General features: G+C 42.8%; 1 protein-coding gene across 1 annotated transcript; it reads left to right on the forward strand.

Moving 5' to 3' along the window:
* The first annotated feature begins 6,256 nt into the window (after positions 1-6,256).
* On the forward strand, positions 6,257-8,032 carry LOC107044425. The gene is made up of 3 exons (XM_015266294.1): positions 6,257-6,376; positions 6,730-7,098; positions 7,268-8,032. Exons 1-3 carry the CDS (start codon positions 6,257-6,259, stop codon positions 8,030-8,032), a joined length of 1,254 nt encoding a protein of 417 aa, XP_015121780.1.
* The last annotated feature ends 17,473 nt before the right edge of the window (positions 8,033-25,505 follow it).

The following is a 25,505-nucleotide window of genomic DNA, read 5'->3' on the forward strand; positions in this document are numbered from 1 at the left end:
GTATTGATATTGTAAAATATTTGCGAAGCATTGCTCAAAATATTTCATTATAAATAATTTAATGGATTGAGGAAATTTTGGCAGCTAATTAGATTTAGTTCGCATTAATATTTTTTTGACTATTATAATATTTACAGTTATCAACAATTATTATTTTCCGCAATAAAAGAAGAAAGAATTACAATCAAATGTTACTGGATAAGTTATTATTTCCCTAAAAAAGTTATTTTTTCCCAAAAAAATTAATACCGGAAAATTATTTCCAAAAAAAAATTGCCAAATAATTTTTTCCGGAAAAATTTTTTTCACAAGTAGTTTTAAAAAAAAAGTATTTTTCTGAGAGATTTTTTCCAAAAGATTTTTTCCAAAGGAAAAAATTGCCGACACCCTCGGAATGGGGGATTTTCGGGCAGCTGCTCGCGTTGCTTTCTCGCGAATGCACTTTTCACCCGAGTGAGTGAACTTTATCGTCACTGTCACACTCCCGGGGCTATTGGGAAATCACCGATAACAAAACCGTAAAACTGAAGGTAGTCCATGGCAATCCATGCAGATAAGTGGGCTAGGTTCACCTGCATGGCCTTCCAGCCGTACTGGTGACTCCAACAGCTCCACGAAGTGCATCAGCCAGGGAGCGTGAGTATTTCATCTCAACCTCAGTGATCAGCGACGTGGACTCAACGAGATCAACGAGATCTCACCGGGAAGCTCGGTTTATCGGCTCTGAACCACGTTGGACCTTGGCCTCTCTCAGGATTCGTGAGAAATTTATAATAAATGAACCGAAACAGTAAATACAATTATCTGTAAATTTACTCTAAACCGTAATAACTTCAGTTCAATCCCATAAAATCCGAAACAAACCGCGAAAGTAACAACAATTTTGAAAGCAACGAATGATTTATTTTCAATTTACCCGGATATTTTATGACTTCTCGTTTTTAATATGAATCGACACTTTTTATTATTTACTTTTGGATGTTATTTGAATCAAACGTTGATTTTTCCTGCGAGGCTAGTATCTTGAGGTTCCTAATGGATTGGCCCCAGGAGCTGAAGTTAGAATGCGGTGTTGCATCACCCTTGGATAAGGGTGCAAACTTTTGGGACAGAAAAATCGCGAATCTCTCTCGTAAAATCAAAGACATCACTGTATACATACACACTCTTGACGTTTTATTTGGAATTCCACGATGAGGTCGTGTACAGGTCGCGGAATTTCTCAAAATTTCACCGCAAGTCATTCAATCAACAGTGAAATCGAAGATATTTTCTAATACTCATCCAATCAGTAATGGAATCGAAAATATTTTTAAATACTCATTTATTATTATTATTTTTTTTACTCGTAAATGAGATCGCTGAATGATCCTCGAGGGCTCCGAATTCATCTCGAAGACCGCCCAGCAAACTAAGCGATGCAAACACTTCCTAATCGCTCTGCAATAGTGCTCCCCCTAACCAGAGGGTGAGCTTTATTGCAATCCAGAATCATGCTGCCTAAGTAGGGGGAGGGACCCGAGGATGACTGCCTTCTGCACCTGGCCAGCTAAACTGAAGGCTTGACGCCTACAGGCCGTGATGGTTTTGAACGCAGATAGGAACGACTCCTTCATTTTCCCAAGAGAGCCAATGATAAGGACAACCACCTTCACTTTAAATCCTCTGCTTATTTGACGTAGCTCAAACAGGAGTGATTGGTATTTGAGCCGTTTCTCCTCTTCTTTCACTGTGATGTTGCTCTCAGCCGGAGCTGAGAACTCAATGACATAGATGATTTTGTCATCAAAATCGAAGAGGACGATGTCAGATTTCGGCGCAACGATTGGCCTGACAGTCGCGAACGAGAAGTTCCAGTAAATCTTACACCGCTCGTTCACGACAACAGACTTAATATCTCCTGGAGCATACGGCAGCAGTGGTGTTCTGTCTATCCCATAAGAGTGCCGCAGATGGAAATACAGCACTCTCAAAGCCGCATTATGTCGATGGATATAACTCGTGATGGCATCTATCGGGCAAGCCGATAAAAGATGCATCAGAGTTTCCAGGGACTGCTTGCAAGCCCGACATCGAATGGGTGGAACTGGCAACCCCATATGATGATTTCGATAGACTAGGGTGTTTATCACACCATCCTGGCAGGCGCAAATGAAACCTTCAGTTTCGGACATCAAGCCAGCTGACTTCGAGAAAGAGAATGTCAGCTGGGCGGAGAGACCCTGCTCTTCCACATGGCGGAAGAATACGCCATGCGTGGGCCTATCAACGTGCTGGCGGAACAAGGTGGACTGCTCCGTTGCCTTGATGGTCACTCTACGCCGAGATTTGGCCATGGTGGCTAATAAATCACCAGCCAACTGACCATCTCGGCCACGACAAATTTCCAAACCGAGGGACGCCGCTGCGATATCTGCTGCCTTATATAGGAAGGCTTGAACCCCAAGCAGCTCATGATCATGCACGAACTCCAAGTGCGGATCCAAACCATTCATAACGTCACAAGCTAAACCGAGGACTAGACGATCATGTAGAGGCTCCAAACTGAGAAGTCCCCGTCCCCCACTCTCCCGCCGAAAATATAACCGCGGACTGGAAGAGCGTCGATGAAGACTTCTGTGGATATTCTGTGGATACCCATCAGCTTGTGGGTATCTCTGTCCAGCTGCTTCAGTTCACCCCCACTCCACTTGAGAACTCCAAAGGAGTAGAGAAGCACCGGGACAGCGAACATGTTCGACGCGGCGACTTTATTCTTCCCGGAAAGTTCGGATTCCCAAACTTGCCGCAGCCGCCGCCTGTACTCTCCGCAAACAGTCTCCTTGACTGCCTCAGCGTCCACTACGGAACGCTGATTGAAGCCAAGATATCGATATGACTCTTCGGCGCCAAGATGATATATGGCGCTTCCATCCACAAGCTGAAGATCACCCATCTCGTCACTGAATTTGCCCCACTTTAGATGGAAAACGGCGCACTTGTCCAACCCAAATGTCACGCCACCCGCACGTGAATACACTGCGACAACGTCTAGCAAAAGCTTGAGCTGTCATTCTTCTGAGGCGAATAACTCAGTAAAATACATGGCTAACCTGGTGCCTCCTATCGCCAGGTCTTCCAGCTTGATATCCCCCAACACAACGCAGCGCAACAGAGAGCGGCATCAGTGAGATGCACAACAGAAGAGGACCCAGGGTGTCACCCTGGAAAACTCCTCTCCTGAATTGCACCAATCCTGAAGTCAACTTCCCCTCACCAGATGTTATAGTGAAGCGCGTCCTCCAGAGAAGGGCAAGATCTTTAATGCATCTCACTATGTTGTCTTCTACCGCAAGGCATTCGAGAAGCATGAAAATGAGCTCATGGCTCGTGCTATCAAATGCCTTGCTATAGTCGACCCAGGCCACCGACAGATTGCGATGGTACTGCAACGAATCGCGCATTACGTAGCGATCAAGCAGTAAACCCTTCTTGCAACCTGACAGTCCCCTCTTTGCTCCTCGTTGTTCGTGAATCTGCTGCCACACTGGCTGTATATTATGGAGGACACGCTCATTCAAGATACCGGTGAAGAGCTTATATAGTGTATTCAGACAAGTGATCGGCCGATAATTCGCCGGGTCAGTCAAGTCTCCCTACTTCGGGATCAGCACTCCCCTCCCCTCCACCAACCACTCAGGAACAGACTCACCGCCGTCGAGGAACGCCGTGAATATCCGAGCGAGATGGACATGCACAGAGGTAAACCTCTTCCACCAAAAGGCGTTAATACCATCAGGACCCGGAGCGGCGTGGTTCTTCATACCTTGCAAAGTAGATCGAACCTCGTCCTGAGTGACTCGCGAAAATTCCACGCGCTGCCGACGATGTTTCTTACAAAACACGCGAAATTCCCGAAGGGCTGGAGTCTCCACTATGAGATTAGAGACCTGACCATACAGATCTCCCCAGAACTCTTCAACTCGCTCAACTGATGGCATCTTATCCGGCGCAGGCGTAGGCGGCTCGAACCAGCGACTGGGATCAGAATGGAAGACAGAATTGTCTACCACCCGACGCAACCGCTGTTCCAGAGAACGTTTCATGGTCCCCAGAACGTGCACCCTTTCAACAAATCCCTCCTTAATCAAGAGGAGGACTGCTTTATTCAGCGTGTGATGATGGTAGCGCAAATTCGCGGATATTTTACGAATGCGCGACGTAAAAGGCTTACCACCGATGATGAAGTCAATCACACACTGAATGCTCGACGCCTGCTTCCTAGCCTCATCGACTTTGCCTCAGAGCTGTGAAATGCGCCTTCGCGTGTTCACCTCAAATATCCCTTTACTTAGGTTCTGAGGCTTCAAACGAAGAGCCGCATCATGCCCAGCCCAGTTCAGATCGAGCAAGTTGATATGCGGAGGAAGGACTGCGGCCAGACCCGCATTCTCTTAAACCAGATCTTCAGGCCGGAGACGGAACTTCCCTGTGACTCTCTCTCGTCTTGCCCCTATATCACGCGAGGACCCCTGAGCCTCCTCATGGCTCTGTTGGGTCGATTGCTCTGACTGTATATCCTCACTCCTCTGAGATACCACAAGAGGAGGAGGATCCATCAGCCCCCGTGGAACGACAAGCAAATCATATCCCTGTCGGCGCAAGCGCCTGGCTTGATCTCTCAAATGCTGAATTGTGAAGTGCGAAAACTCAGGGTGCATTGCGCACCACAAGCTACGCATTCTTGCCATGTAGCCAACTTGCGCCGGCACACTGTCCTGCCAACATTGCATGAGGTCCTCCTTGAGTTCCTCCGTCCACCTAATCCTTTGGACAGCCGGGTTGTTACCATTGGATCCAGATCGTTCACCCCTCCCAACTGATCCGCGGTCCCCATCCGAGAGGGACCGATTGTGGGGGGCTCTGCCGCGGCTCGATGACGGAACCGGGTATAGGTGCCGCCGGGTGGTTAGCCCGACACCACCATGGCTATTGCGGACATGCCGGGCGATGGGTTCGCCACACTCCCTACGCCTAAATGCCATCAATTCACGTGGGACGTGAATTGACGGGAATTAACGGGAGTTGAGTTTATTATTATTGTTATTATTATTATTTTTATTGTAATTATTATTATTATTATTATTATTATTATTATTATTATTATTATTACAGTCCATGCCCATATGAGTTTACATTGATAACCGACACTCACTTTGTAGAGGGGGAGTGGTTATGCATCAGTTGAAAGAATACAGAACTCAACAAAGGAGTCTACAAATCATTCTCACTAAAACTGAAGAAAACGAAAAATAAATCACATAATAAAAATCAGGCCCGGTCGCGCGCTTCGCGTGCTCCCTCTTTGGGGTATGACCGGTAGGGATTGGTAGAATTGAGTGTGACCTATTACGGGTCGACCCAATAACTTCCCGACCATTTGTTTTTTCTTTCATTATTTTTTTTATTATGTATTTATTCAATATTTTACTCACATTTCTCTGGGGAAATTCCCAGAGAAGGAAAGTTTCTTCGCAGATTTAATAAACGCTGGGGTCATGCCATACGCAATGCTAGTCAATGTCAGAAATATTTGGAAAACAGTTGAATAATTATTCCATGGGTTGCATGCGTTTAGCGTTGGATCAATTGTGCCATTACCCTTACGGTGATTTCGCAAAGAACGCATTTGCAATTTAAGTTACCTCAAACTTTAATCAAGTTTGAGTTGATCCCACTTTACTTGATCCACTTCAAAATTCTGTCAACTCCGAAGCTGATCCACTTAAAAATTTGCAACTTCACAGTTGATCGACTTTAAAATTTTCCAACTTCAAAGTTGACCCACTTCAAAATTTTGCAATTTCAAAGTTAACCCACTCTAAAATTTTCCAACTTTCCCTTTTTTTTAATTGCAAAATTCGAAAGTTTCATTTAAAAAACTCAACAACCACTGAGGCGATTTCGCTCAAAATCCAATGAGAATCAAATTATGTGGAGATGCATCAATTACACAAAATTAATTCAAATCCCATCGTTACCTCTGGTAAAGTGGTCAAATTTCTATGAAATTAACGTTTTTTGGCATTTTTTTACAAGTTTTATGCGGATAAATAAAAAAGTGCTGAGTCAATTATTTTCATAAATTAATCACTTCTAAGCGACATGAACACCCATCGTTTGAAGGAAGGAAAAAATCAATCGCTTCATTCGTTCAGGAGATATCGTTGGACAAAATTGTGGTCTCATACGTACACACACACACACACACACACACATGACAACGAAGGAGGAGGTGCACGAGGCCCTGAAAGACGCAGCGGGAGCCGATTGTGAGATCTCCTTAGAAGCGATCAGATCCCTCCGCAAGGCTTATGGAGGCACACAGACCGCAACGGTGACCGTAGCCGCGGCGGTAGCCAGGAAAGTCGGAGAAAAAGGCAAAATCCGGATAGGATAGGTCAACTGTCTGATTCGAAGAGTGGAGAGACTGGTTAAGTGCTTCAAGTGCTGGCACTATGGACCTCCCGCCATCAAGTACAAGAGCAAGGTGAACCGAGCAAAGCTCTGTACAAAGTGCGGAGGAGAGGGACACAAAGCAGCTGTCTGTGAGAGGGAAGTCCGTTGTGTTTTGTGTACCCAGAAAGACGAAACGAAGAAGTCTGCCCATATTGTCGGTAGCAGCAGATATCCTGTTTTCAGGGAGGCACTCCAGAAGATCAATAATAAACGATAGTGTGGGTGTTACAGCTCAACCTCAACCATTGTGAGGAGGCACATGATCTTCTTATGCAGACGGTGCGGGAGCTGAAGATCGATCTGGTTATCATTTCGGAGCCATACAGAAGTCTCGACACTCAACTCTGGGAGACGGATAAGAGCCGTAAGGCCGTAATCTGGTCTTGCGGCAAGTACCCGTTTCAGGATGTTGCAATGACGGGAGAGGCTGGATTTGTGGTACTGAAGCTGGGAGGAATTCATTTCTACAGCTGTTATGGTCCGTCGACCCTCACCTTCGATGAATTCGCAGACTTTCTGGACAGACGGAGTGCAAATGCGAAGCAGAAATCTTTCGTGGCAATTGCTGGAGACTTCAACGCCTGGGCAGTCGACTGGGCAGTAAAGAGACCAAACCAAGGGGGCAAGCACTCCTGGAGGCCATGTTCTCGTTGGACCTTGTTCTGTTGAACACAGGTGATGAACCCACGTTTCAAAGAGGAGAAAAACCTCGATCGTAGATCTCACCTTCGTGAGCAGTAACCTCATAAGAGCAAAATACTCATGGCAGGTAGCTGACATCTACACTGCCAGTGATCATCGTGCGATACTCTGGGAGGTAGCCTCCGGCCGAAGGACCAGGCTGGTGCCAAAGAAGAGGAATGCAATAGGCTGGAAAGTGAGCACATTCGACTCGAGCACCTTCCTAATTGCTTTCGACGACTGTCCGATCCCCGGCAGCAATGCCAAGGAGAAGACAGACGATATCATGAGGAGAGTTACTGATGCGTGTGATGCTAGCATGTCCAGAAAACGAGCTAGCAATCATCACCCACCAGTGTACTGGTGGAACAACACCATCGCCGACTTACGGAAGGAGTGCAATGCAGCGAGAAGATCGTCTCAACGTGGCTATAACAAGCCGAATTGTAAGGAGTGGGAAACGAGATACAAGAAGCCACGCCGGAAGTTTACCAAGGCCATCAAAAGGAGCAAGAAGAAGACATGGAATGAGCTCCCGGCGGAAGTGGAGGGTGATCCATGGGGTCGGCCATACAAGACCATGATGACTCGACTTAAAAGTCAACCGATGCCATCGCCAACATGTCCGGAAGTCATGGAAAAAATCGTCACAGTGCTGTTCCCACAACAGTCGTTGCTGCAACGGGGCGTTGAACGGGAAGAGGAAGAACTGGTCCCACTGATAACTGAGGCAGAACTGTTAGAGGCTTGCAGTAGAGTGGGTAACACCAAGGCCCCTGGGGTGGATGATGTCCCAAACGTTGCATTAAAATCACCTATCCCGGCAAAACCGAGATTGTTCCTCCACGCATAGAGGAGGCTTCTTAAGTACGGGGCCAAAGCATGTCGAGTCACTGGAGGGGTTCCTCAAGGCTCAGTATTGGGACCTCTCTTGTGGAATATCATGTACGATGGGCTACTGAAGCTGACCAGGTGTTTTCAGGAAACACCTGGAAGACATGAAGCTTGTGTTCAACATGGTCTTCAGCACTATTCGTCACTGGATGGATACCGTAAGTCTACAGCTGGCTAAGCACAAGATGGAGGCCGTGTTGATCACGAGCAGGAAGCAAGTAGAGACTATATCGCTGTAAGTCGGGGACAACTTTAAGCAGCAGGCAGAGCACATCAGTGCCAAGGCCTCTGGAGTCCGAGTCAGCCTATCGCGCCTCATGCCCAATATAGGGGGACCCAAGCAGAGGAAACGAGCATTACTATCATCAGTGGTAACGTCCGTTCTCACATACGCCATTGCCATCTGGGGCGATGCACTTCAGTTACAAGAAGTACAGCGGAAGATTGTACCAATCTACCAATTAAGTGCCCTCAGGATTGCGAGTGCATATCGCACAGTCTCTGCGGATTCCGTATGTGTCATTGCGGGGATGCCACCCATAGAGGTACTAGCTGAGGAGCGAAAATCTCTGCACTGGCGGAAGAGATCGGAAACGCTCAGATTCGAACAACTGGCGACGGAAGAGAAGCAAAACAGCTTAAGCTGATGGCATCAGAAATGGACCGACTCAACCAAGGGTAGATGGACCCATCATCTGATCCTACAAGTAGCTGTCTCGGTAAGTCGAACTCATGGAGAAGTCAATTACTATCTTTGTCAAATGCTTTCAGGGCACGGATGCTTCCGGGAATATCTCCATAAATTCAAACATCAAGATTCCCCGGAGTGCCCGACCTGCACAGGAGTGGATGAGAACGCGGAGCACGACTTCTTCGCATGCCCCCATTTCAGTGACATCCGGAATACTTGGGAGTCGGACCTCGGAAGGGAAATTTCCCCCGAGAATGTGGTAGAAGCAATGCTGTGCTCGCAGGCAGCATGGGACGCAAATAGCGAGTTGGCGGCTTAGGTCATAAAGGAGCTCAGGAGTGAGGAACGGAAGCGCAAGGATGCAGTATAGGTGAGAAATCTATTGGAACCTCCTACCCACGCACAACATCTTAGTAGGGTAGGGGGACGTACATTAGGTAGAATAACAAGGAAGAACAAATAGCTGAGGCCCCCCCGCGAAGTAATACTTAACGGTGTTGCCACGAGGGAAATAGGCATGGACGATTAGAGGTAAAAAGAGGAAAACAGAGTTTTTACTGTGTAAGAATCCCAGATCTGTTTTTTAACATCACTTTACCGGAATCTTTTGAAGATTTTCCTAAACATCTATAAAAAAAAACATACACTCATACAGACATATCTTCAAAAATGTATCAGGATGATTCCGGAGGTCAAGAAATGTGGAGAAATCATCGAAATTCCACATTTGATTTTCGGGGTCATTACAATAACTTCCTTCGGGTCGAGAATTTAAAAAATAATTTATGAGAATTCCATAATCCGAATCACGAGACAACCGCTGAGATGATTTTCCTCTTAATTCAATAAGATTTATTCTACACGGAGATACGTCGATTGCACCCAAAAAAATTCATATCACATCATTACTCTAGGAGAAATAGTGGAAATAGTGAAAAAAAACTCATTTTTGACGTTTTTTCACATATTTCTAGCGAATAGCTGAAGAACCGCTGAGGCGATGGTCTTCACAATCTAATCAGTTCTAAGTTACATGGAGATGCGTTGATTGAAAGAAAAAATCAAATTGAATCGTTGGTTCAAGAGAAATCGTGTCCCAAAATTTTCGGGTCACATACATTTGAAAACACACACACACACAGACATGTATTCAAAAACATCATAGAAAGATTTCAGGAGTCATGAAACATGGAGATACTATTAAATTTCGACTTTCGATTTTCGGGGACATTACAATAACTTCCTCCCTTCGTTTCTGGAAGTTAATCACTAGTGATCGGGTTTTTTTCCATGAGATTGACGACGCATCTATGGAATTGGGGTTTTGCATGAAAATTTTTTATTGTTGAATATGAAAATTAAATGAAAAATATTAGATACATATGTTTTTCTTTTGAGAAATAATGAAAAATGAACAAGTCGTAGGTGATTGTTTTCGCGTGACATACGATGTCACGCCAAAACGCTCATATCCGAATCATTGTGACGTCATAAGTTCAACGTTTCTTCAATTGGCTATAACTTCTTGATTTTTCATTTTCTTCCAAAATAAAAAAATAAGTATCTAGTATTTTTCATCCCATTTTCGTATTTCATCATTTTTTTCAATAAAAAATTGCATGCAACAACGCAATTATCCATTGAGATTCTTATTTTCATTTCTTTTGGTGTTATTTTCTCAACTTAATTCCTTCAATTTTCATAATTTTTAACATTTTCCATTTCAAGATTTTCGAGTAGAAAATAACCAGAAGTATTATTTTTAAAATAACTAAATAACCGCTCAGACGATTTCTTTTTTTATTCAGTCAGATATATTCTACACAAAGACGCATCGATTGCATAAAAAATAATTCAAAACGCATGAATTCTTCCGGAGATATGGCCAAATTTGCAAAAAAAATATTGCTTTACGTTTTTTCACATGTTTTTTGCAAATAACTGAAGAACCGCTGAGTCGATCGTCTTCAAAAACTAATCACTTCTAAGTTACATGCAGATGCGTCGATTGAAAAAAAAAATTCACATTGCACTGTTCCTTGAAGAGAAATCGTAGCTCAAATTTTTTGGCGTCAAATACATTCGCACATACGGACACACACACACAGATGGACATATGTTCGAAAACATTATAGAAAGATTCGACGAGTCATGAAACGCGGAAACATCATTGAATCAACTTTTGATTTTCGGGGTCATTACAATGACTTCCTCCCTTCGGGTCGGCAAGGTAAAAATTGATACGTCAAAATGGTCAGCCCATTCATAACTAACGTTCTTGAAAATCCAGCGCTTCCATCAAAAACAAGGCCAACTTATTCATATGCTTGGGATTATGAATGTCTAAAACCGTATATAAAATATCATGTTCAACTCTGATATCATGGTAGAAAGAGCATCTGATTATGTTTTCTGTAATGCTCAAAATTTTGTATAAGAATGTTTAAAGCCAGAATAATTTTATGTAAAATCATTAAGAACCAAACCAACAATTGTAAATTAAGTTGAGTGCATTTCATCACGTGAACTCGATTAAAAATTCCAAAGACATTGGAATCGAGTTTAAACGTGATGAAATGGCCCACTCAGCATGTCCCAATTACTCAACATTACGATTCGCGCGCGCAGGAACGATTGAAAACCGATGAATTGAAACCCCAAAAACTTCCCCATAAAAATCAAAAGAGTGGAAAAAGTCATACGCCATTTTCCACCAATTAAAAATAGACTCGTTGGAGCCCACGTGACGAGTGACCCGAAAATTCATATAAAAATATCAGAAAAAACCAAATTAATCAGTCTTGAAGCAGCGACGGATCAGTAACAATTCTGGTGGAAATAGTTGATTTAATCGGTCCCGTTTTTCAATCCTTCCTTCGATTACGCGGGATAGTACTCAATTAATAGTAAGTTATGAACAATTGAAATTATCCGGGAATAAAATTTCTTTAATCGAGAGTGGTGACTTTTCTTACAAATAAGGAATTCATTCATTGTGACGCTTTGTGGATAGTCTCAAACAAACTCTTAAACTCTTAAAATTCAATTGTCAAAAGTTATTAAAATATCAACGAGCAGAAGAAAGTGTTTCTGTGAAAGTATCCATAATAGCCTTTAGCACAACTAATTGCTGGTGAGAAAATTAGGGATTTACCCAGGGATTTACAAACATATCGATTAATTTATAAATAACAGAACGAATTGTGAGTAAAAAAATTTTCAAACCCAAATTACATCCTTCAGATCATTCCAGGGGTAGGAATTTTAACTGCATAAATTTCTGTAAAATCACGCTCATGTTTTTGTCAACCGAATAGTTATTCAAAATCTATTTAAATTCAAATTTGATTCCCATTACAACTCCAAATTTCTTGATTAGTAATTAGTCTCAACTCAAACCCTATCCCTAAATCAAACCCTTTTCCGTTATATTTTAGAAAAAGGTAAAAGTATAAAACTTTGCGTCGTCCAATAATTATAGAATCTAATAATTTTAGTTTTGATTTTAATGTGACAATTAAAACATGTTCTTTCGAGCCTAAAATCTTTCTCCGGACATAACAGCTAAAATTTCGTGGCGAAGTCGGTAGGACTCCCCTAAGTTTACAATAGTCTTATCTTTTAAATATTTTAAAATTTTTTGAAACCCATTCTAGTCAATTTAATTCAATTCACTTCTAACCAATTGAAATTTTAGCTGTGGGAAACCCTTCTTAAAATTCAAATATTAGACTTTATCTTACAAAATTCGAATTCTCCTTGAAATAATTATAAGCGAAATTTTGCTTTCTTTTCCCAATTTTATTGAAAAAAATCATATAGAATCTTAATTCAAATCAACTTAGTCCCAAACTTGAAAATTATCAGCTAATTAAATTATTTTCACAAAATGGCGAATCGGTCCTTCGTTAATATCAGTTACTCTGGAGACTCGGGTGATGCTGATCAGACCGTTTCCAGCTACGAAGAATATGTCAAAGCTCGAGACATTGCAAACAGCATTCCCATATTCCCCGGAACAAATGAGCACTGCTCTCTGGACGAATTTGAGTACACGTTGAGATCAAATCTTGCCTCCATTCCTAAAGCAGACGGAAAGAAGGAAGAATATATTAGACAAATACTCAAACGCCTTTTACCTCCTGCAAAATTCGTAGTGGCAAACAAACCTCTCTTTTCTGTAGAAACTATGCTTACGCACCTAATCAAGAGATTTAGAGGTCAATACGACTTAACGTTCTATGTGAATAGAATACGCGGGCTGTTGAAAATTAAAAATGAACCCCTGGAATCGTTCTTGGAGCGATTGGCAGCACTGGTCCAGTTCGGTCTGGGTACGATTTCTGGGGAAAATGAAGTTGAGAAACAAGTCCTCGAAAAACACCTCCAGACAGAGGCGATTAAACCGTTTAAAGAATACGCCCCTGCAAGCGTGAAGGAAAGTATTAGGCACAACAACCTAAGGAAATCTCAGAAATCCTTACACAACTGGAGACGGACGAATTTCGGGAAACGGTCAAAGTACCAGCGCTAGAGATTACTGATAACGGACACTACAGGTACATCACGGAGTATCCCTCGATTACAGTACATTCAGGGAGCTGTCTACCGCCTGAACTGTATGGGGAACAAATACCACCTCAGCCGAGATACCAATACCAACAAAATCGGTCGTACAGTCAGCCATATGATCAGTCAAATACTCCGACACCATCGTCAAGCCACGATCATCGAAACTATTCAGGACAGTGGAGAAATCAGAACTCTTCACGAGACCTAGTCACAGCTCTTCTAAATGAATATCTGCCATCCAACCGGAACAGGCAAGGCAACGGGTACAGACAAACACCACCTCGACCACCGGGGCCACCTCCATCTATACCAGGACACACAGTTCATCCTGGTGACCCTGCTGCGCGCAGCATCAACTCCGTCATCGCCTGAGGTCAAACTCCAAATGACGAGGTTGAATCTGACTATGAGGAACGAACGGAAGCTGCGGAAAACCCTATCATGGATCAGATTCTAGCCCTCGCTAACATCTTGGCAGCCAACCAACGTCCTCGTGCAGCCCCATCTAAACCTAACAGAACCCTTCTGATATGGACGAGATATATAGAGATCAAAAGTATGCTGCAGTAGACCACAGCCTCACTCCAACAGCTTGAGATGAGTTTGAACAACCTGCAAACTTAGAATCGTCCATCGTCAGACCCTAAACCACTGTCTAGGTCTCCCTCAAGGAAACGAGAAGGGAGAAATATCATGCGGAGTCCTACGAGAACTCATCAGAACAGAGCCAACCCATCCACAGATGGAACCATTCCGAAGGAGACTTTAAACGAGATTGTTGCTCGCCAACTGAGTGCGATGACGAGCGGCTAAAACCAGCACTCACTCCACACAATGTCGAGCATGCATCCCAGACAGTAAAACCCATACTGTGTAGAGTTATAGGGGGTCCTCAGATCATCTTTCGAGGACCAAACGTCATCTCCCCAGGTGTGAATGCATTAATCGCCACCGGAGCCTCCATAAACATGATATCGTTCCAGTCATTGGTGGAAAATGCCCTCATCGATACCACAGAAACAATCGGAATCGTTGGATTGTCCAATCACTTCCTGAACTCCCTCGGAATAGTTCGCCTCGCGGTGCATCCTGAAGTTCAAATAAAATTCCACGTGATTTCTCACCAGCCAGGCGGATATGGAGCCATCATCGGGGATGAAATGTTGAACGAATTGAAAGCTCACATCTCCTTCAACACTGACAACATTAGTTTCAACATCGCCCCGTTGAAACCTATACATTTCTGCTTCCCCAATTGTCCAACGAGAGGAAAACCTTGCCGGATTGCACTTAGCGGGGGCGGCCCAAGGATAAACCTAAAGGTGAAGAACCTCATCGGAAATCGACATCGATTTCTCATCGACACCGGAGCTGATATCAATCTTATCGAGAGGAGAGTCATCAAACCCGACGTAAGAATTGAACCTCCAAAGATACACTATTTACTTGGAGTAACGGAAAATGCATTGCCAACATGCGGTTTAGTCCACCTAAAAATCTTTGGCTCTCTCGTACCATTCCCCATCGTAGATCATAAACTTCCTGTCGAAGGATGCGGATTACTTGGGTCAAAATTCCTAATTCAAGAAAAGGTGGACATACGGTACTAGCAACGAAATATTACCACTTTCAAGAGGCCTAACCTGCCGGTGAATTGGTATAACTACGAGAAATTCCATAGGTCAACCGTCATCCCTCCAAGAGCAAGAATGGCCATCGAAATCCTCATCAAGAATACCGATATGTCGGTCGGGTATTTACCGAAGATCTCTACAAAACCAGGCGTCTATCTAGGCGAGAGTGTGGTCAGCATAAAAGAAGGGAATGCCTGTCTCTTCGCTATCAACACCACCGAAGAATCAGTTCACCCCCATATACCACCCCAGATGGTAGAGGAAATCGTTGAAATCCTAGAAAGAACCGAAATATTAGGAGAACCTCAAGAAGCCTTCGCCTGGTGCAATATGGGAATTGCCTCAGACGAAAATATATGTCTATCACCTCGCACATCGCACGTAATAGAGGCTCTACCCGATCAGGAGCTTAAAGCTTTCGAACGCAAAGAGGTGATTGAACTAGTAAAAGACTTCAATGACATATTTCACCTTCCGGGAGACAAGCTTAGCAAAGCTAAGAATTTCCAGTGCAAGATCAGAACCATCGATATTAAACCTGTCCATAAGCGGCAATACAAGTACCCTCCTCAGCATCAGGAGAAGATAAATCGACAAATAGATAACCTGCTGGAACAAGAAATCATCAGGCACTCAGAATCACCATACAACTCACCCCTCTGGATTGTACCAAACAAAGCCGACTGCAAGAGAAAGAAGCGATGGAGAATGGTGATCGATTACCGACATCTAAATCAGAAAACGATTGGAGATTCCTATTCGTTACCCAACATATCGAAAATTCTCTCACAATTAGGCGGAGCTAAGTACTTCAGTGTGTTCGACCTAGCCACTGAATTCCACCAAAACTCAATGGATGAAACAGACGCTGAAAAAACTACCTTTAACGGTCCCAGTGGACACTACGAGTACATGAGGATGCCTTTTGGATTGCAAAATTCACCCCCAATCTTCCAGCGGATGATGGATCAGCCCCTAACCAGCCTGAAAGGGACAGAACTCTACGTCTACCTAGATGACGTAGTTGTTTACTCCAGAACACTGGGTGAACACGTCACCCGTCTCAGGAAATTCTTCTACTGCCTGCGGAAAAATGGACTTACTCTCCAGCCTGATAAATGCAAATTTTTCATGAAGAAAGTAGCCTATCTGGGACACATAATCGACGACCAAGGTATTCATCCTGATTCAGCAAAGATAAAGGCATTAACAGAGATGCCCCTTCCCACAAGTCAACAGGGAATAAGGAGATTCTTAGGCTTCAGTAACTACTATTGACGATTCGTGAAGGACTACGCCGAAATTACACAGCTTCTAAATGATCTCCTCAAGAAAAAAGTGAGATTTAAATGAAACAAAGAACAAGAACAATCATTCAAAGCCCTCAAGGAAGCCATCACCGAGGACTCTCTGCTGTTTCATCCTGACATGAACGAACCATTCATCGTTGATGTTTCCAGTACCCAAAAGGACATTGGAGCCATCCTCAGCCTAAAGGATGATGAAAGAGACGAACACCCGATCCTGTATGCATCGAGAGCGCTTCGAGATGCTGAAACAAGATATACTATATACAATACTATACTATACAAGATATACTCCAGTCGAATTGGACTGCCTAGCAGCTATCTACCCCTTAAAGCAGTTCATTCCCTACATTTATGGAGTTCCCTTCACCATTATTACCAACAGCCAAGCCCTGAACTGGCTCAAAGATTCCAGCAACCCTACTACGAGGCAAGTTAAGTGGAAAACCTACTTGAATGATTTCACGTTCGAGGTCGAAATCAAGAAACAAAAGAGAAATCAGTTAGCAGACGCGTTTGCAGAAAATCCTCTTCAAGACGAACATGAGGAAATCGTCATTATCGCAACCTGTATGCCTGCTGTACCAGTACCAAAGTCCAGTGTGAAGACACCAGGGTCAGTCACCAATCTTAATCGAAAAGTTACAATAAATAGTGACCCAAAAATTATCACCATCCCAGCGACAGGAAGCTCAATTGCCGACAGGCTTCGGGCTAGAAGAAAAACAGAAACAAACAGTGGGAGCTGGCAATCGATCTCCCACAGATTGAATCGGGATTATAAAACGACACCCAAAATCAGCAAAAATCCCACATCATCTACTCGGGGCACCGTAATTGAGAACCAACCAGAGACAGTGGAAGAAACAATCCCCACGCCATCTACCTCTTCGATCGTGGAGATGCCGGAATCAACTCCAACACCTTCAAGATCCAAAGAACCATTACTACAGGGTGAACCAACAGTAATACCTGATGAAATGGAAGACCAAGGAATAGAAAATCAACTAGAAATTTCCCTTGAAGGCATCCCAATGGACGAAGAGTTGGAGGATGATGCATTCATCACAGATCAAAACTCGACTGATGAGGAAACGCCTTCTATAATTGAAGCTGAAACTCGAATAGAAGAAAAGGACGAAGAATCAAACCCCCCACCACGTCCACCGGTGGACATGGAGCGAATAGAACGAAACTTAGAAAAATTCTCCGAGTATATGAAGAAAACCTCGGAAAGGGATGAGGAAATATTCCAAGAACCCCTAGAGCCACTGCTACACCAGCTGCTACCACTTTACAAAATGAGGAGAACCAGTCTGGGTCCAGAATTTGAAGAAAAATTGAATGAATGTTGTCAAGAATTCGAGAAGAAGATGGCTGAGTTACAAAACCAGTCCAAACCTCTAATCGACTCAACCGACGAAATCTCCGAAATGATGAGCTCCATTGACCAAAATCCTGAAAAAACAGAGAAGAAAGAAACACCTCAATCCAGACATTCTGTGATATCGCAGCCAAAGGTCACACGAGAATCTTTACTGCCGATACCAAGGGCCATACAGTCACCCATGGCAGGATCTTCTCCGGAGAAGAAAAATTCTTCAACAGACCTAACACCAAGAGAACTGTTCCCACATGCTGAAGAAATACATCCGTCAAAGCAACCCGGAGAAGTGGAAATGACCCAAGCAGACGAAGTTGTATACCCGCCACCAGCACAGCTACCGGGGATGTCATTGAATCCATACCCCAAATTCCTCACGCCTGACCTTCTTACGAGCGAAGAACACAGTTTCATACAGAATTATCAAGAAATACCTCAGAATGATCTGAATGAGGAAACAATAGACGACAAGATCATTATACCGCAAAGTGACTACCAGCCTGCGAGCAACATCAAAGAAACCCGAGATGGACTAACCTTTACAAGGGGAAACATTGCCCATTTCCTCCCCGCAGGTGGAGAGATAAAAAAGCAGAACACCAAACTTTTAAGAGACCTCAATCTGATAGACCTGGAGGAAATATGCAACCTCAAACCCAAAACTAGGTCAAGTCATTGTCACGAAGTGCGGAAAATTCCGAACATTTACCCTCATTGCGAAGCAATGGCACTTCAAAAAAGTAAACAATCGGATACTAAAACTCTGCTTGAAAAATCTCAAAACCGCCCCGGAAAAATACAAAATCACCGAAATAAAAATGGCATCTCAGGGTGACGAAATAGACGACGATATCAGAATACGATACTTCCTGGAGAAAGAATTTCGATTCCACCCAGCTACTGTAACTCTATGCCATGGTGGAATCCGGATTCCTCCCGTAGCCCTAAGACCAGAAATCATTAAGGAATGCCATGCATCTCTTCTGGGAGGACACAAAGGGATTGTGAAAACCTTCAATCGAGTAAGAAAAAGGTTAGAGATAGAGAGATTTATAAAACTCTGCCGAACCTGTCAACTAGAGAAGATTCGAAGAGTGAAATTCCGACAGCCCATGCTCATCACCGAAATACCCAGTGAATGCTTCGAGAGAATCTCTATTGACACCGTGGGCCCCATTCCACCTACACGTACGGGACACTGCCATATCCTGACAATTCTGCCATATCCTCACAATAACTTTTCCAAGCATTGCACTGCTGTACCACTTAAGGACATCAAGGCTCACACCATCGCTCATGCACTCGCAACCAAGTATGTAGCTCTGTACGGATGCCCCAAAATAATCGTCTCAGATAAAGGTACCAGCTTCCTCAGTAAACTGTTCAACCAACTGTGAAAGGTCCTGAGATTCCACCATATAACGACATCCGGATATAGACTTCAGTCAAATGGAGCCCTCGAGAGAAATCATCACGTACTAGCCGAATACCTGAAGAGTTTTACCGATGAATTCACCGACTGGGACGAGCTACTCTCCTTCGCCATGCTATCATACACCACCACTATGCATAGCTCAATAAATTTCACACCATTCGAAGTCCTGTATGGAAAAAGGGCAGTTCTCCCCTTCAACGTCACCGACGATGAGCCAATCCACACTTACAACGATTACATGGTAGATCTAATTACCAAATTGGAGAAAATTCACCATCTAACCTTCGACCACCTAGAAAAGGCCAAACTACACTCTAGAAGCCTTTACGACCGAAACGCTAGACCATTAGACTTTAAAATAGTGCAATTTATCTACGTCGAAAAGGAACCCAAGATTGGAAAATTAGATCAGGCCTACACTGGCCCCTACGACATCTTTGACATCACAGAAAAGGGAAATGTGTACCTAGAAAGCGAAGACGGACACCACTTCATGAAACACCCAAATAAGCTGAAACCCTGCGAAGAATGAGTCAATACCGATTCCAGTGCTTCCAAACACATCATCCCAACCTTATAAACTACCAAAAACGAAACCATTCCAGAGACATGAGTACCGATGCATCATGTCGCACGCCAGTTTACGTCGATGGTTCCTGCTCTTTCAACGGCTCAATTGATGCCAAAGCAGGAATAGGAGTGTGGTTTGCAGACAATCAGCCCCTCAAGACCTATAAAACTCTGCAAGGCACACGGGCCACCAATATCAACGCCGAAACTGCAGCTGCCATAGAAGCATGTCAAATATGTATTCGCCACGACATTTCAAAAATAAGAATAATCACGGATTCTAAATACCTCATCAGCTGCATGACCGAACATATAAAAAAATGGAAAACAAACGGCTGGCTAAATGCTAAATCCAAACCCATCGTAAATCAAACACTCCTGAAACAACTTGATGAACTCACCCGGAAAATCGACGTCCAATTCGAATACGCCCCAGGACACCAGGGAATATACGGGAACGAAAAAGCTGACGAATTAGCAAAAAAGGATCAGAAATAATACCCACAGAACCCAACTAGACCAAAGCTGATAAATGCCAGAACGAAAATTAATTACACGAAACTCTCCAAAATACAGACCACAGCACCATGAGAGCTATCATCATCCTATGGACCACCATCTGAGTAACCAAGACGCAACCAGATTTAACAACCAACCAAATATATCAACACCAAACTATTGACCATAACCCTGGACTCTACTACGAGAAAATCGACCAAATAAGAACAATCAATAGGAAAATACATCGCTAGCCTAGACGAAACAGCCAGACAAATACAACCCGCCGCCGGAAAATATCTAGAAACTACTCACAACATCCTCCATGCCATAGAAGACGCCAAACACGGAAAACTAAATCCCATCCTAATAAATAATCAGAAATTGGACAAGGCCGTAGAAGAAATTGGAAAAATCATCACCGACAGCATCGTTCCAACATCTCAAGAAAAGACAGATTTGACCATCCTAAGCCAAATCAGCGACATGCACACTGCTTTCAACAACGGCTCCTTCCTTATAATTCTCGATATCGCACTACTAAGCAGAGATCTAATGGAACTCTACAAAATAATCCCCTGCAAAGTTCCCCAGAGAATCCACGAGAACAGAACAGTCACAGCATACGTAGAACCACAAAGCGAATACATCGCTACCTCAAAATTCAGTAACAAATACAGCCAAATGAACCAAAAATATCTGCAAACCTGCATCCCAGTGGAAAACTGCCTAGCTTGCCCCAGAAACCTCCCCCTGAGGAAATTAAGTGGAAAACAGAGCTGCGAATACCGCCTACTAACGAACACCGACCCCCAAGTCGACTCCACCATCTACCAGAACTGCAATATCAAAGTAACCAACAATCAAGACACACAATGTACCAAGCTAACGAACACAGACAAATGGCTTTATGCTACTACTCAACCAGAGCTACTAGAAATCACTTGCATAAATCAGCAAGTTACCAGCCTAAAAATAAACGGTACAGGAATCCTCCACCCAAATCCCAATTGCAGAGCAGAAACCAGTACAACAGTAATTGAAGGTACAGGATTGATCAAAACGCAGCTTCCCATGATATTGGGGTTACCTAATACAATAAATATCTCAGTAATGGCGCCAACATTGAACGAAAGACCAAAACCAATACATCCATTAAGGAACTTCCGCAGTAAGTATACTTGGTGAAAATTTCGAAATGGTATAAAGACACAATATTTGGATCAATGTTGAGCACATTCAAAAACTATTCCCAAAATTTCAAGTACCTTGTCCACCCAATTTTCGAGATATACATCGTCAAAAATGGAAAAAACACAAAAATTGAATGTTTGGCGATGCATATCTCAAAAATGGGGTGGACCAGGGACTTGAAATTTTGGGAATATCTTTTTAATGTGGTCAACAACATATGATCCAAATATTGCGTGTTTATACCATTTCGAAATTTTCACCAAGTATACTTACTGCGGAAGTACCTTAAGCCAAATAAAGCACCATATCTTACCTTCCCCGGATGAAAACAAGGAATTCGATGAATCACTCCAACACACCTCAGACGAAGCTGAGAAAATAGATGTCCATCATCAAGAGGAATACCATCACCGAATCTTCACCGCAACAAATGGCATCATTACCACCATTATCTCCCTATCCATAGTCGCAGCCAGCGTCTGCGCATATAGGCAAGGCCTGTCGATCCTAGGCATCTTGTCCTGCCTCTCCCGCTGCCAGAAATCCAAGAACAAATAAGGAAAAATCCAACGTAGAGTCGAAATTCGAGCCCCAGAAATCCAAAGGATAGGTGAAATATCAACAACATCAATAAGTATGGCTAAAATGCCCAGCTGTCCAGCACCAACCTCAGCGCCAAAAGCAGACACCAGGCCCAAACACACGAACACAATCCCTAAACAGGACACACCATCCGCTGTAGTCATCAACTACATCTAAAAGAAAAAAGGTCAGATAAGCTTAAACAATAATGACATACGTATATGTGTGTATTTCCTGGTTATTCAAACATATACATGAATATACACAACTAAAAAACATAACGTCTATCATTCAAACAGAGACACCTGATGACCAACTCTCAAAATGACCCTCAAAATTCTTGAGGAGACATTCTCCAGAAAAACCAGGTCCTCTCTACCAACTTCCGAGAGAAAACCTTTATAAATTCGGAGCTGCCTCCATAACTCTCCATAACCCTCATCTAAAAAAAACAAAAACTACTAATCAGTGACAATAAATACCACTCGCATCCCTGCCGCCAAAAAAAAATAAAAAAATAAAAATAAAAAAAAAGTTTTGTTAACAAATAATTGCCAATAATAAATTTGTTATAGTAGGCGGTTTGTTATTAATAAATAATGGGAAACAACAATTAACAAGTGACAGCAAATATCACTCGCGTCCCCAAGAACGAAAAATCCCTCCCGGAGAGAAGAAGAAAGAGCTCATGCACGTGAGTGTGAGTGTTCTTTAATGCCTAAAGGAGGTTAGGCGGTGTATGAGGTGAATTTGAGAGTGAATTTCTGTGGTTTCCGGTAGCTTAGTCGGTAAGAGTGCCCGGCGCGTATCTGGGAGACCCGGGTTCGATTCCCAGCTGGGGGAAGCGGAATTTTTTTCTCTCTAAATTCTAATTCTCTTAGAATTTTTTTTTTTTTTGAAACCTGTGTGAGGCTGTGTGAGGAACCATACATCAAGTATCGCGGTAGTGATACGTGCCAAGACTTATGCGTGAAATGGCCACTACCGCTATACTTATTCCGAAGCGCCTTCTCCCTCCACTCATTTTCAGACTTTCCTATGTATAAGGATGCCGGTGCGCCGGATTTCATCAAAATACGGTTATTCTGGTTTGTTTTGTTTTGGTTCGGAGTCGAGTTCGATGTATCGATCTTTTATCCATTTCAATGTTTACCTTCTCCTTCTCACTTGTTTTGTTTTGATTCCATCTCTGTCTCGATATTTCAGTATATCGATATCTCGATAGTGAATATCGAGTACTCTACACCACTGAGGGTACGGTTAGGTTATCCTCACATATGTCAGCTGTTTGTGAATTGCCAGTCATTTCATGCTTTATTGTTAATATTTTCTTGTTAATCTTCAATCAAAATTGCAAGTGAAAGCGAAAATTGTGTAAAAGATATGAGAATCGAGTGAATAATCCGGCGAAATGTAACGAAATTACTAAACTATTTGTGAAAAAAAAAAAAATAATAATAAAAATAATGTGTGTGAACAATTGTGAAAGGAGATATTTTTACGGAATTGTCTCGATGAACTAAACAAAAACAATATTTGTCACTTGAATTCTTCTTGCAAAGCTTGTTCATTGATATTTTCATATTTCTTATGACTGACGCGATTGAAAAAAGAAAAATAGAAGAAATCTAAATTGAAAAATTTTCTCATAATTTTTCTCAATCAAGAGTAGCCATTTTTTTCATCTAATTCCACACCGAATGTGTCCTTTGTTTTCTTTTGTGGAGGATGGGAGGAATGAGTGACAAGGGCGCCATTGTAAGTGAATGATCACCTGTGGAAATCAGAAGGCGTCAGTTACTATGTGCTCTTTCATATGAGAATACGTATTTGCTTCCCATTGTGTTGATAAATAATTGAAAGGACTGGTCCATAAGTTAAGGCTCTTTACTCAGTTTCAACATTTTGTGTTTCTGTTTGATTGATTCTCTTGCGACGGAAATCTGATGTGAAATTTGCCACAGTTCAGGTGATTCGTCCGTGACCAGAGGTATAGTGATATGTTGGTTACTGAACCCAAATGGTTTCATATGTTGCATAGCCTGATTGGGATTCCTACCGAAGGAGTGTCTTTCTGGTGTGTGTATGTACGAATTAGATGGGAGTAATTCATTGACAAATTTCCAACTACGTGAAAAATCATTATGATAACTTTCTTCCATTTTTTGAGTTTTATTTTGAACATTTAACGCTCTCATCCCTTGGCTGTTATGTTTGTCGCTATGATATGCCTCTTTGAGAATTTTCCCTGAGGGAAGCTTACAATCAGTATGCACCCTTGTGGAGCAAAATTTGTTACGGCACCTCCACATGATTTTGCCTTCTTTTTCGCGATGTATAGACGAGGAGTGCCCTTGGTGAATAAGCAGCAGACCATTACGTTGGCTGTGTGTAAATTTCAAAGTCATGTTCATTTGTTGCGATACAACCCATGCAGTTGTTGACATTACACTGAACTTATGGACCAGTCGACATCGATATTTGGGGCTGAGTTTTTTCTTCGAGGGGTGGGGGTTGAAGGCACACTCTTGGAGACGACGGTTTGGAGCCAAGATTTTGTGGATTTTGTGGACGAGATGAAAATGAGTTACCAGGAGAACAGTTTCAGAGTCGTCCTTTGGGGTTGAGTTTTTGGGGCCGAGTTTTTGGGGCCGAGTATTTGGGGCCGAGTTTTTGGGGCCGAGTTTTTGGGGCCGAGTTTTTGGGACCGAGTTTTGGGGCCGATTTTATCAAAGTCAATCGATTCGTGACGGTGTTTGTGAGGAGGCGTCAATAATAGTCAAAATATTGCAATGTCACTTTGTGAGAGAAAACTGGCAATGGGCGATCCGTCAAAAGTTTGGAGTTCAAATACTCTTCTAATGGTTGGATCGATGAAGAAAATCTTGGTGAGGGAATTCCAATATGAACCATCAGGCTAATCGTAATTTTACCAGCCGAGTGGATTCTTTCGACAAGACAATATAATGGCCACAGATTTAGCACTTCAACTATTCATAGCATCATTCTGTCACTCTATGGATTTTGTAAATAGGTCTTTCCAACGTCCGATGGGTTGCATTATGAATGGACAGCTGATTGGAAGCTAGCAACACACATTGACTAGAAGACAATAATTCCTCAAAGGCCAGTCGTCACACGAGATGAACTAGAATATATGAATCATACATGAGAATATTATGCAGAGGCTATTCATGCGTGACAGTACTTTGTGGTGAAAATCGGTTGCGGTGAGTTCAGAAAGAAGAAAAATATATGGACCAATTACTGTTTTTCATGAATCAATCAGTGTCTGAGGAAAGTAAATGTCTGCCTTCTGGATATGTTGGAATTATCACAGAAATTCTTTTCGGATCATTGAATGGAATCCAACTCAACTATGAGGAAATATTGAATCGAACGATCAATGATTGTCACCGGCATATGGCTCAAATAGGATTACATCACCTACATGATCAGCTCGATCAATTGAGAAATAAAAATGAAACCTGTGTTGAAGATTTTTTGAAGGCTGTCAAATTAATTAAAGAGCCACACAAAGAAGGCAAATTCCCATCATTGCTTC

Source organism: Diachasma alloeum, unplaced genomic scaffold (assembly GCF_001412515.2).
Source record: "Diachasma alloeum isolate Michigan unplaced genomic scaffold, Dall2.0 Dall_scaffold_00741, whole genome shotgun sequence".
In the NCBI taxonomy this organism is placed as follows: domain Eukaryota; kingdom Metazoa; phylum Arthropoda; class Insecta; order Hymenoptera; family Braconidae; genus Diachasma; species Diachasma alloeum.